This window comes from Paralichthys olivaceus, chromosome 3 (genome assembly GCF_024713975.1).
Source record: "Paralichthys olivaceus isolate ysfri-2021 chromosome 3, ASM2471397v2, whole genome shotgun sequence".
Lineage (NCBI taxonomy): Eukaryota > Metazoa > Chordata > Actinopteri > Pleuronectiformes > Paralichthyidae > Paralichthys > Paralichthys olivaceus.
The window spans coordinates 16,722,447-16,734,144 of NC_091095.1; the positions used below are offsets into that span (position 1 = coordinate 16,722,447).

Genomic DNA, 11,698 nt, shown 5'->3' on the forward strand with positions numbered 1-11,698 from the left:
ACCCCTCTATCGGCATAGTGGTGAGTAGATAAAGAGTGAATTTTCATTTCTGGGTGAACTATCCCTTTAAAGGTAGAGTTTGTAGAATTTTGTGATATCTAGTGTTGAAATTGCATGTTGCAGCTGAACACCCCTCACCTCACCCTCTCCTTCCAAACATGAAAAAGAAACTGTTGCAGCCTTTACTTGTCATAAAAACTCAAAAGGTGTTTAGTTTGTCCAGTCTGGACAAATGTAAGAAACATGGCAGCCTCCGTAGAGAGGGTCCCCTCGATGTTAATATAAAGTATTTAAATATAAAGGGTCTTTTCTGGGGTAAAGAAAACTATAATTCATACAATTTAGATGAAACAAACCTGTGAAACCATCATGAGGATTATTCTACATTAAAGTTCTGCCAATAGTTCCCTTTCACCTAAATCTTACACTCTGGACCTTTAATAAAGATATTAGTTCAGTGTGGTTGGTGACTGGACTCTCCAGTTCCCTCTCTTCACCACTGGATGGCAGTGATGTGCTTCGCAGCTTGTTTCCCGGCTGCCATTAGACACATAAGAAGCAGTAGAGTCTGGAGCAGATGTTTTAACGGGACGTTTTGTCTCGTGTAAAGCAGCAAACCTCGGCTGTTATCACACTCTGCACATGTCGTGTGTCTCCCGTCAGCCCCCTGCACCCCTCCTATCTGCCTGTCAGACAGCCTCAGTCTCGCGCTATTTATGAAGGGCTCTCACGGTGGGTGTCACAGGTCTGATGCTGCAGCTGCTGCTTCCTGTACCGAAGCACCACCACCTCCACAATCCGCCACGGCCGTAGCCCTTCACGCTTGAGAGCCCCCACACACCGAGCCGCAACACGCAGGACTCTGTCGCCGACCTGCGGAGAGAAGCCAGCCGAGTCCGTGTCTTGGTGTGCGCGTCGCTAAAACTCGTTCGGCGTTGTCTGAGAAGAAGCTAAGGAGACGCAGGGCACGATTTTTCCTGGAGCTGGTGCTAGCTTGTAGCGGCTAGGTGGCTAATGGCTAGTAGCAGCAGGTAGATAAAGCAGGAGAAGCGTTTTAAACCTAGAAATGTGCTTCTTCCAAATGTTATAATCGCACCGACAGACCCACTGGACTTTTTACTCTCCTCTCGGCATGACAGGTTTTAGCACCGTGTCTCACTGACATGCTACCGACAGTGCACTAAATCTTGCTAACGCTAGCTAGCTAACCGACTAGCCACCCAGAGCTGACCCTGTTGCTTTATTTCAGACTGAGTTTCTAACAAGGGAGAGAGCTCATCAGCTGCCGCTGCTCGGCTCAGTGCTTTATTCGTGAAAGTCGTGTGGGGTAGTTATCGTAATGCCTGCTAAAAAAAGACCCTTGCCCCTGAACATAACGCCCATTGGGGAGGGACAGGCCACCTCCAACGCCATTGATGCTGCATCTGAGTGAGTAACACCACAGTGGGTTACAATCAAGTGGGGCTCTTAGAGAGAGAATGTTTATTACTCATCTGAAGTTCTCACTGTTTTTCAGCACTGTATGATTGTAATCGTGTGCCTCGTCACTTATATGCAGATGAAAGGAGTCCCTGCATCATCATCTGTCTGTGTGTGTTCACTGTCTCATCCTCAGAGCAAACCTCGAGGCCTTACAGAAGAAGCTGGGTGAGCTGGACCTGGATGAACAGCAGAGGAAACGGCTGGAGGCCTTCCTCACCCAGAAAGCTCAGGTCGGGGAGCTGAAGGATGAGGACTTTGACCCCATCTGTGAGTTGGGTGCTGGAAACGGAGGAGTGGTCAACAAGGTCCGCCACAAACCCTCTGGTTTGGTCATGGCCCGGAAGGTGAAGATGAGCATTTGTTTTGTTTTTCTGCAGAGGTGAAGTGTGTCAGGTGGAAGGAGCTGAATGAAAACACTCTCCAGGCGTGTTCCCAGTCTCTGAGTTCAGTTTAGATTTGTTTCATGGTGCGATAGCGTTGGTGAGGGCTTGGTTTGCTGCGCACATGTCTACATGAGGTCCAACTGACTTACTGTCTGAAGAAAAGCACATTGTGCACTGTGGGCTGAAGACATATTCATACAGCACATAGAGCACATACCTCCACCAGTGCCCAATATTCTTCTTAAAGTCAATCAAGTTGCACCAAAGTGCACCCACTCATAATTATATCAGTTTCCTGAATATGTCAGATTTTCAAGTTCCACAAATGATTCCTTGGGAAATCTGTGATACCTCTCAATGTTAAAGAAAGAAAAAATCCGCACCAAAATTGTATGACTTCTCCCCTGACCCATACGACATCCTTCCAGCAAGTTTTGTCATAATGCAGTTCAACCGTAACACAAATCACAACCTCCAGGATGGTTGTACAGTTGAATCAACACCTACTTCAAATCTCAACATGACAACCTTCATGAAGAGAGGATTTATTGCAGGGCGGTTCTATCAGACTATAAGTTTTAGATTTAATTCCGAATTAACTGACAATTCATTACACTGTAAAATGTCTGGCTCAGTGTATTTCTCATTTGTGAATTTAAACTAAGCATCAACATTTAAAAATGATTATTTCATTAAACCCAAACATTTGAATCCCTCAAACATAGATGTGTCTCTCTGCCTCAATCATCTCTTATCAGTTGAGCATGTCATCTTCATATAGTGTTGCATATGTACGAGTTGGTCCGTACACATTTTGACCATATCACAGAGTTTACAGTCTGAGGTATTAAGTTATTTGGAGTCCATGCAGACTCTCTGCAGCAACAAGCTCAAGCTTGTGGACTGCCAAGCTGTGTTCTGACATGTCCTCAATTAATATTTTTACATTTTGGTCATGACTTTTGAATGTATGAACGTAACTCCCATGTGTGTTGTTACTGCTCACACTGCAATATGTCAGTGATGCCAGCCTCCACCTATGTGTGTTACTCTGAGGTATAAGACAACCATTTAATGATGTTACTGCCTCAAGTGCTCTTGTCTTTGTCAGAGCAGTTATTCATGTTTCATATTTACCCTCCTCCAGTTGATTCACCTGGAAATCAAACCTGCCATCAGGAACCAGATCATCAGAGAGCTGCAGGTGCTGCATGAATGCAACTCCCCCTACATTGTGGGCTTCTATGGGGCCTTTTACAGCGATGGAGAGATCAGCATCTGTATGGAGCACATGGTGAGAGACAAAGACTTGTTAGTGAATTTGTGTTCTGATATTTAAACATTCGATTTTTTTAACAATTTCTTTTCCCAAAGAGACACGTGTTTTTAATTCTCAAAATGTGATATTTTAACTGTGCAACTTGTCTCTACAGGATGGTGGATCCTTGGACCAGGTCCTGAAGGAAGCCAGAAGAATCCCAGAAGAAATCCTGGGAAAAGTCAGCATAGCTGTATGTAGCTTACTTAATTACTTTTTAAAAGTTAAATATATAGTATAACTGACTTTTCTCCTTGTTTTTTAAAGATCTGACTTGTTTGTAAAAGTAAGAATAGTTTGTCTTTTGTATTTGGCAGTGGCATAAAGATTAGCATCTTGGTACTCTACATGTTTTTGCATATGCACTGCTCTTCCTTGTGGGATCGTGTCCTGTGTGTTGCTTCACCAGCTGTGAATTTCCAGTCATCATGAGTCACACACAAACAGGCCAGACAGTGTTAAACTTGACTTTAAATTCCAAATAACCAAGTGTAAAAACAAATCCCAAATTAATGGCAGTTTTTAAGTAACATCCACTATTCTATTGTCTGATATTTTGCTCACTGTATTTTTGTGTGTCATGTTGAATGTTTTCTTCTTGTTTACAGGTATTGAGAGGATTAGCTTACCTGCGGGAGAAGCATCAGATCATGCACAGAGGTGAGGATTTTGTTCTGTTGCGATAAATAACACTACTCTTAAAATCCATTGCCCCACACTTTGAACACTGCAATACCAGAAATGCTACATATGTAGTTTACAATGTACAATGATATCTTGATGATAATGATCAGGATGTATTTGGACACTAAAGGGTGGTGGTGTATACATTCATATTGCTGGAGAGGCTTTGACTTCAGATATCCAGTGATAATTAAAAAAAAACAAACTTCAAGGTTTAATATTAATGCTCCAAATCTTAATTTCTGACATCTATAGAATTGTTATTTAAATAGTGTCATGACTTTGGTTCAGACAAAGTTTATGCAATGCACAAAAAATATTTAAAGGCAAATTCAAACAAACAATGATATATTTGTAATTTTGGATCCATTCAGTTCTCTAATACAGCATATTCAATTCCTACAACCCTGCTGCAACAGCTAACCAGATCCATGCAGTGCTTAACTAAATTACATTATCATATTTACTATGGCTAATTCTGTCTTTTTCTTCATCAGCCAGTTTGACAATGGAAGAAAGAACCAGAACAGAAACAGTTCAAATAGTTTTCTGTCTGGAAATGGCCATAAAATCTATGGATGTTAGTCTCTAGTAATTTAGAAAGGCCACATGGCCAGATTACAGTAGAGTGATTCTCATTTAGCAATAACAGAATGTAGATGTTTTTTCATGGATAGTAATTTGACTCCCGTCCCTTCAGTGTTGGTGGTGGCTGAAATGTGCTGATGCTGGTGACGCAACCAGCAGCGATTCAAACATATACATGTTGCAGTCCAAACATCACATTAAAAAAAAGCAGGATAATATCCTCACTGTTATCTTCTTTCTACTTGGAAACAAATACATGAACAAAACCATATATATAGGACTGCTATTTACAAAGGTTAGTGAACTTTAAATATGAGTGAAACCACTTCAGATGCAGCGCATTAATTACACCAGCTCCCTGCACTTTTTCTTTAAAATTTGTATTTATAGTCGTCATGCTTTCCCCCCCATATACACTGCATCAACATCTTAAGAGACTCACCACAAGGTAGGCTATTATTTGGAAATCTCACGAGTTCTTAATCATAGAAATTAGTAGCATGAAGCAAAAAAAAGCCGGAATAAAAATCATTATCTTTGCATTCTAACAAAATTCAAAGGCGGACCATAGCGAAGTCTAAAGCAGGCAAATTTTCCACAGCAAACTAGTGGAGACTGTTGGTGTGTTGTTATGAAAAAGACTGGCTAAGGCAGACAGTGCTGTGCAGTGAAGTCCATAGCAGTGCTACAGGGTCGGTGGTACTACAGGACAGAGTTGTCTGTGAGCTCGGGCGGTAATTACAGCCTCTCCGATGTGATTATACAGCAGCCGCGCCCTGTTGACCCCTCCCTCCGCGTCTCCCTCCATCGTTCTCCCCGCTCTTTCACGCCACCTCCTTCTCAGTCACTCCTCAAACGTCCTTGGTCAGCGAGAGGGTCCGTCACCGCAGAGGAAAGATTGTAGGGCTCAGTCATACCCCGCTATTTTGCAGGATGTTTTTAAGTGCTGAGCGGGAACTGTGGAGGAGCAGCCTTGTTTTATAACAGAGATGTTAGTTAATTTCTCCCTCGCTCGATAAACACAGCACCACAGACAAATCTGGGGGGTGCTGAGCGTGACACCCACATCCCTCACGGCTCACTAAAGTTCTGGTCAAAATATTCAACTCTAAATAACAGTGGCTCATGAAAGATTTTATGTACAAACTAGAAGAGCACTCAGTTGAGAGTATACCTCTGCAAGGCCCAACAGTCACTTTATGAAACCGCATTTACATTCAGTAGATTTGGATTTTTATTTGGATCTGCACCAAATTGCAAAAATCCTGGATCCTCTTCCTGATCTGGATCTGCACCAAAATGTATTTGGTTCTTCCCTCACCCGTACTGCTACTTTCCAACAAGTTTCATGGAAATGTGTCCAGTAGTTTTTTAATCTTACTATCTAACAGACCAACACTGATGAAAACATAACCTTCTTGGGCGGGGGATGACATTTTGTCTGTCAGAAATTCCCTAATATTATAGTTAACTGTCTAAAATTAGAAATAGAGATTTATTTTCAAAGCCTGCACATTAGTATCTCCACTGAAAATCTAATTTTCACCTCGCAAAAGTTCATATAACACAAGTTAATCAGCTGAAGATTTACCCAGATTGCCTTCGTAAAACAATCATTTTGCATATACGCATGACAGCCGTGTGCTGGAAAAGGGGTGGAAATAAGTCTTTTCCACGTGGGTGTCATGTTTCCATCACTGCCTATCAGAGCTGGAGCTGATAAATTGTTGTTAGGGGCAGAGTCACTTGACCTGGGAATGAATGCAGTCTTCACACAAAAGACAGATGTTAGTGGGTTTTGTGTCCAGTGTGAAACGGGCCGTAGATGCACGTCACCGTGTACATATGGTACACACATGCGAATCCATTCATGCCCAGCTTTATACTATTCCCAAACAAAAATATAAAACACCAGAGTTGCTGTTTGTGTAATCCTGAATTGTTATTGTGAGCAGACTCTTCTCTTCCTGATGAGTCCATACTGAGGTGTTAAGTACAGATGACAGTTGAGACACAGCAAGATGACGAATCTCACTAAACCCGTCATAAGTTTGTTTGTCCATATCCCCTCTGCCACATAGATGTCAAGCCCTCCAACATTCTGGTCAACTCTCGCGGGGAGATCAAGCTGTGCGACTTTGGTGTGAGCGGCCAGCTCATAGATTCCATGGCCAACTCCTTTGTTGGAACGCGCTCCTACATGTCGGTGAGTCAGCTCTGCACGCCTGCGCCCCCACCCCCCTTTTTTTTTTCTCTGGCCCTATCCCCACTTTCCTCTTCCTCTTTTTTCTCACATTGCTCCCGCTTACTGGCCCCGCCCTCTACCCTCCCTTCCTACAGCCCTCCCTCACTTCCCTGCCAAGAACCTGAGGGCCGTGCCCAGGAAAAGGGCTCTTTGGCAAAGAGCGACGCAACTGTGTTCGCTCTTACTTGTCCTCCTTCCCCCTCAGTCTTAGACACCTGGTGGGTGCTGAGAGCTGCATGTATGATACCCATCCCGAAAACCTGCACAAGACACACTTGCCCTTTCATCATAATTCCCAACACGCACATCTGCCCTTGCTCACTCTTCTAACAAAAACAGTCCAAAGCTGCTCTTCACTTCCTGCCAAACCCTCCCATCCTCTGTCCTCTTGCCCGAACCGCACCCCACCTCTCCTTGCCATAACACCCCCCTCCTCCCTCTACCCTTCCATTATCCTCCTCCCCTCCACTCTCTGCTCTTTCCCCACCCAGCCTCTCTGTCCTCTCCTGCCTGGCATCTTGGCTCTACCTGCTCCCTCTGACGTAGATTGTATGTTTCTCAACAGCCGGAGAGACTGCAGGGCACTCACTACTCTGTTCAGTCTGACGTGTGGAGCATGGGTCTGTCCCTGGTGGAGTTGGCAATCGGCCGCTACCCCATCCCCCCTCCGGACACCAAAGAACTGGAGGCTGTCTTTGGACGGGCTGTTCTAGACGGGGCCGAGGTAGAGCCTCACACCAACACGCAGAGGCCCAGACCACCAGGCAAGCCTGTGAGCGGTATGAACACAAATACATCCATGAATACACAGATGGTTATATAAGACACGTCGCAATGACAGCATTTCGACATTCATGTATGATAACATTTTGAAATATAATTTGATGATAAAAGAAATGGCTTACGGTTATGTCCATTCTTCTTTTTTTAAATTTATGCATATGACTCCTTCACAGGACATGGAGTGGACAGCCGACCTGCTATGGCCATCTTTGAACTTTTGGACTACATTGTAAATGAGGTGTGAGAAATCCCTGATTGCCCTATATATTCTATACACACACACACACACACACACACACACACACACACCTACACACACACACCTACACACACACACCTACACACACACACCTACACACACACACACCTACCTAACTGCTCTGTTTGTTCTTTGCGTCGTATTTCTTCCTCAGCCGCCTCCCCAACTGCCACATGGCGTCTTTACCACTGACTTCCAGGACTTTGTGACAAAGTGGTGAGTGATGCACACGTTTGACTGAGCTGTGTTTACATTGTTATCGTCTGATCTTCCACAAGAAGAAATTCCACCAACCACCAACAGCTGACATCTTTACACTTGTCTATTTGTATTAACGTCATACATTGACATAAACTTAAGTGAAGTGCATATAATTTGTGTTGTGCCTGGTGGTTGCAGAAACCGGTGTTGTACAAAGATAGTTAGGAAAAAATCCATATATGCCAATAAATATTAAGAAATACTGTATCATATACTAATATCAGAAATAACAATAAAGGACTGGCTGAGCTATCTTGGAAGAAAAGAAGACGACACAGTAGATGGCAGTAATGCACCTTGATCTTGGTTACCAAGTGCCAATAAAGCGAAATAATACTAATAAGAACTATTTGTCTGGTAAAGTTTGTCCACAAACGTTGAATTCTCTATTTAAAACATCATTACATCTGTATGTCTCTCCCCTCTTTCAAACTTGTAGAATCTATAAATGTGAAACAAAAGTAATATTAAGATAGATCCATGATGTCTCATATTTCACTGAAAAGTTGTGGTTTCAGGTTTCCACATGACACTTTGTAAGTTGCAGACTGAACCACAGCTTGCAAACTAGTTATGAAGTCAAAAATAACAGAAACGTTCCCCCTTCAGCGGATGAACAGTTTTCTCCTGTCAAAACTAGTTTTACACAGTAAGGTTCAAATGAAACAAGTAAAACACATCTTTGAGTTGAGGACCTAAATGACAGAGCAAGTAATGTTTCTTTTAAAGTTTTCTCATGTCCTTCACTGTCTTAATGTTGTTTGTGTCTGCAGTTTGATCAAGAACCCAGCAGAGAGAGCAGATCTGAAGAAGCTGATGGTGGGTTCCTGAGCCTCATTTTCATTTATCTGATACTTTGATAACCGGGGTTGTTTATACCTGTAAAGCTGCAGCCTGACCTGTAAGGATGTCATCAGTGACATCATGAAATGGTTGTCTCAATTCAAAATATAGTTACCATGTCTGGATAGAGCATGCAGGAGGCAGGACATGTGTCAACTCTGCTGCCAAAATCATGTGTTTTTGTTTACAGCACATCAAATCTCATAGTAGTTGCAAGTTGACATCTATATTTATTTATATATGTAATTTCTTGTTTGTTTTGCGTCAATCACGTGTTGGAAACGCCAACAACGCACCCATTTGTGCGCTGTCATATTTTTTGGTCATTTTCTTGCTTTATACTCGCATTGGACTCACTTGGCTACTTTCTGGACACTTTACTAGGGGTTTTACACGTTAAGTTCAGGAAAATATTCGGAACTTTTTTATGACGTGATCACATATAGAGCCCCTACAAACATTTTCAGGAAATTGTCCGCAGTTCAGTGCATGTTTGAAAGTCGCTCATATCTGCCGATTTTCTTATCAAACACCTCAATATTGCTCTTACACCTGCAAAGTTTGAATATGATCACATTAGTGGTTGTCGAAATATTAAAAATACAAGCAGACAGAGATACTTCCATGTATATTTAGATTCTAGCAGCGCAATCAATAGTTTCTCTCCTCTTTTGTCTTTCAGAGTCACACGTTCATCAAACGATCAGAGGTGGAGGAAGTGGACTTTGCCGGCTGGTTGTGCAAAACCATGGAACTCAACCAGCCCAGCACTCCCACCCGCAGCACTGAGTGAACAGGCCCCCTGCTCCCCACTGCCCTGACACACCTCTGGGTCTTGCTTGCATACACAGACATATACTATACACACACACACACACACACACACACACACACACACACACACACACACACACACACACACACACAAGCCATCACACATAGTGGCACTTTTCTTTCATCTTGCTCTTGGATAAAACGGTTTTTGCTCGCCCCCCCATTTATTTCCTCACCAGCAGCAGGGCCTGTCGAGTCATTGTACTGTAAGACCACAGCTTCACTATGCCAGTGTCAAAGAGTAGCCTCAGCTCACTTCTCCACACAGCTAGAGAGGATATAAAGCACTGAAGGGCTGCCAGTGTGCTCAATTTGCATTGATTGACGAAAATTCTTTTGTATTGTTGAATATTCTGTATTAATCTTTTCTATGGCAACGGTCGATGGCTTGTGGGATTTTAATGAATTACCTACTGTAGAGTTTTGTTGGGCTGAAAATGACCAGAGAGAAATCCGTACGTAAATCACATTACTTGCAAATTCCAAATTTGTTTTATCGAAGGTGAACTCTGTTGTTTTGATTCAAAATCCCTTTGTCAAACTTGCTCATCTTAAAAATTTGTGACTGCAATTACCTCCTATAAGTGCGCTGGAGAACTGGGCCCATCAGGAGTCATGTGCACTTTTTGGTAATTGAGCGATCACTCTAAAAATCACTTTGTGAACAGTGTCACAAACCAAAGAGGGTACTCATGACTACTAATGCCTGATCAGTTTTCTTTTGTATGCACATTCATGAACAGTATATCAGTGCACTTTGAATGTTTCTTTTTCCAATTAGTGACCTACACGCTGATTGTGTTGACATTGTTTCCTCTGCATACACCCCACACAGTGTGTCTCGTGTTTGGAGGTGTATGCTGTGGAGGCCTGATACACTCCAGAATGTCTTTTTTGACATCGAGAAAACAATGATCAAACCGTATTCATGGGATGATATAGCATGGTTTATTATCTTTCTAATACTGTATGTGTATTTTATTTCCCAACATCATGATGGTGATGATTTAGCTGGTGTTTTTATCAAAAGCCTGAATCTCTGCAATGTCAATATGAAATCTCAAATCACATTGACAATTTAACTTTTATTTGTCTTAGTTGTTGGTCTGTACTTTCCCCCCTGAAGTGTATTTGGTTATGTTTTCCCTGTACTGCTAATGTGTGGCACTCCAAGCTTTCTCTTTGGACACAAACAGAAGAGGTGTGCTTTTGGAAAAGAATTGGGTTGAACACGCTTGAAAACCCTTTTCCTGTGCTTTAACCCTATTATTTGTCCGACTGCAAGTGGAACTTAAGTCATAAGTAGTACAAAGGGTTTGACTGAAAAATTTTAACCCAGGTCAGTGTTGGTCACATGGTGGTGGTATTACACTTGCTAGCCTGCCGTCTTGCTAGAGCTCTTGTATTCTCTCTGTTATGGCTGCCCTTATTCCCCCAGAAACATGCATTCGTTCCGAGCTAAATGGATGCATCTTCACTCGTATGTGTACAAAGCTATATACAAAAATTACAGGAGTACTATTTTGCAGTCTTAATATACAAATTTTTGATTTATGTAAATGACAAGGGAGAAGTGTCATTTTATTATAATATAAAAAAAGATGTTCGATTATGGTTATAATGTATAAAAAGATGAAAATAAAACTTATTTGTGAATGTACTGTTTGATGCTAATTTTTCTTTGGAAATCCACTGTAGTTTATCTGTGTGTTATGGTGCATATTTTACACAAACTATACCACTGGTGCACATCAGACCCTGACATCACCTAACAAACATGCCGACTGGTCTGGTTAAACTATTCTCTAGAACTTGTTCCTTCCGGTGATTCTAGGGGTTTTCACCACAGTATAAGATTAGATCAAACTGTGAGAAAATATATTATGTAAGTAATATATATAATATGGTGTATTTGTGTTTTTAAGAACACTTACACACCACTAATGCTTATTGACTTGAAAAAATCTAATTATTATTTTTATTGATAAATCAAATGTGGATAATTGCAACTTTTTAGA

At 42.0% G+C, this 11,698-nt stretch overlaps 1 protein-coding gene across 2 annotated transcripts; it reads left to right on the forward strand.

Annotated features, from left to right (window-relative positions):
- The first annotated feature begins 532 nt into the window (after positions 1-532).
- Positions 533-11,340, forward strand: map2k2a (mitogen-activated protein kinase kinase 2a). Of its 2 annotated transcripts, none has more exons than XM_020081179.2 (11): positions 533-1,428; positions 1,616-1,826; positions 3,013-3,159; positions 3,299-3,376; positions 3,792-3,843; positions 6,537-6,661; positions 7,266-7,479; positions 7,657-7,721; positions 7,897-7,958; positions 8,777-8,822; positions 9,529-11,340. In XM_020081179.2, exons 1-11 carry the CDS (start codon positions 1,340-1,342, stop codon positions 9,637-9,639), a joined length of 1,200 nt encoding a protein of 399 aa, XP_019936738.1. In that variant the 5' UTR covers positions 533-1,339; the 3' UTR covers positions 9,640-11,340. The 2 variants fall into 2 exon arrangements, with proteins under 2 accessions (XP_019936738.1, XP_019936739.1); XM_020081180.2 differs by having other exon boundaries at positions 759-1,428; positions 7,266-7,464.
- The last annotated feature ends 358 nt before the right edge of the window (positions 11,341-11,698 follow it).

What these genes read in the sequence shown, in the direction of transcription:
- map2k2a (XM_020081179.2), top strand. Translation starts at nt 1,340, where the DNA reads ATGCCTGCTAAAAAAAGACCCTTGCCCCTGAACATAACGCCCATTGGG. An exon ending in GCATCTGTATGGAGCACATG is followed by an intron (nt 3,160 to 3,298) that starts GTGAGAGACAAA and finishes TTGTCTCTACAG; the next exon opens with GATGGTGGATCCTTGGACCA. An exon ending in ACCAGGCAAGCCTGTGAGCG is followed by an intron (nt 7,480 to 7,656) that starts GTATGAACACAA and finishes ACTCCTTCACAG; the next exon opens with GACATGGAGTGGACAGCCGA.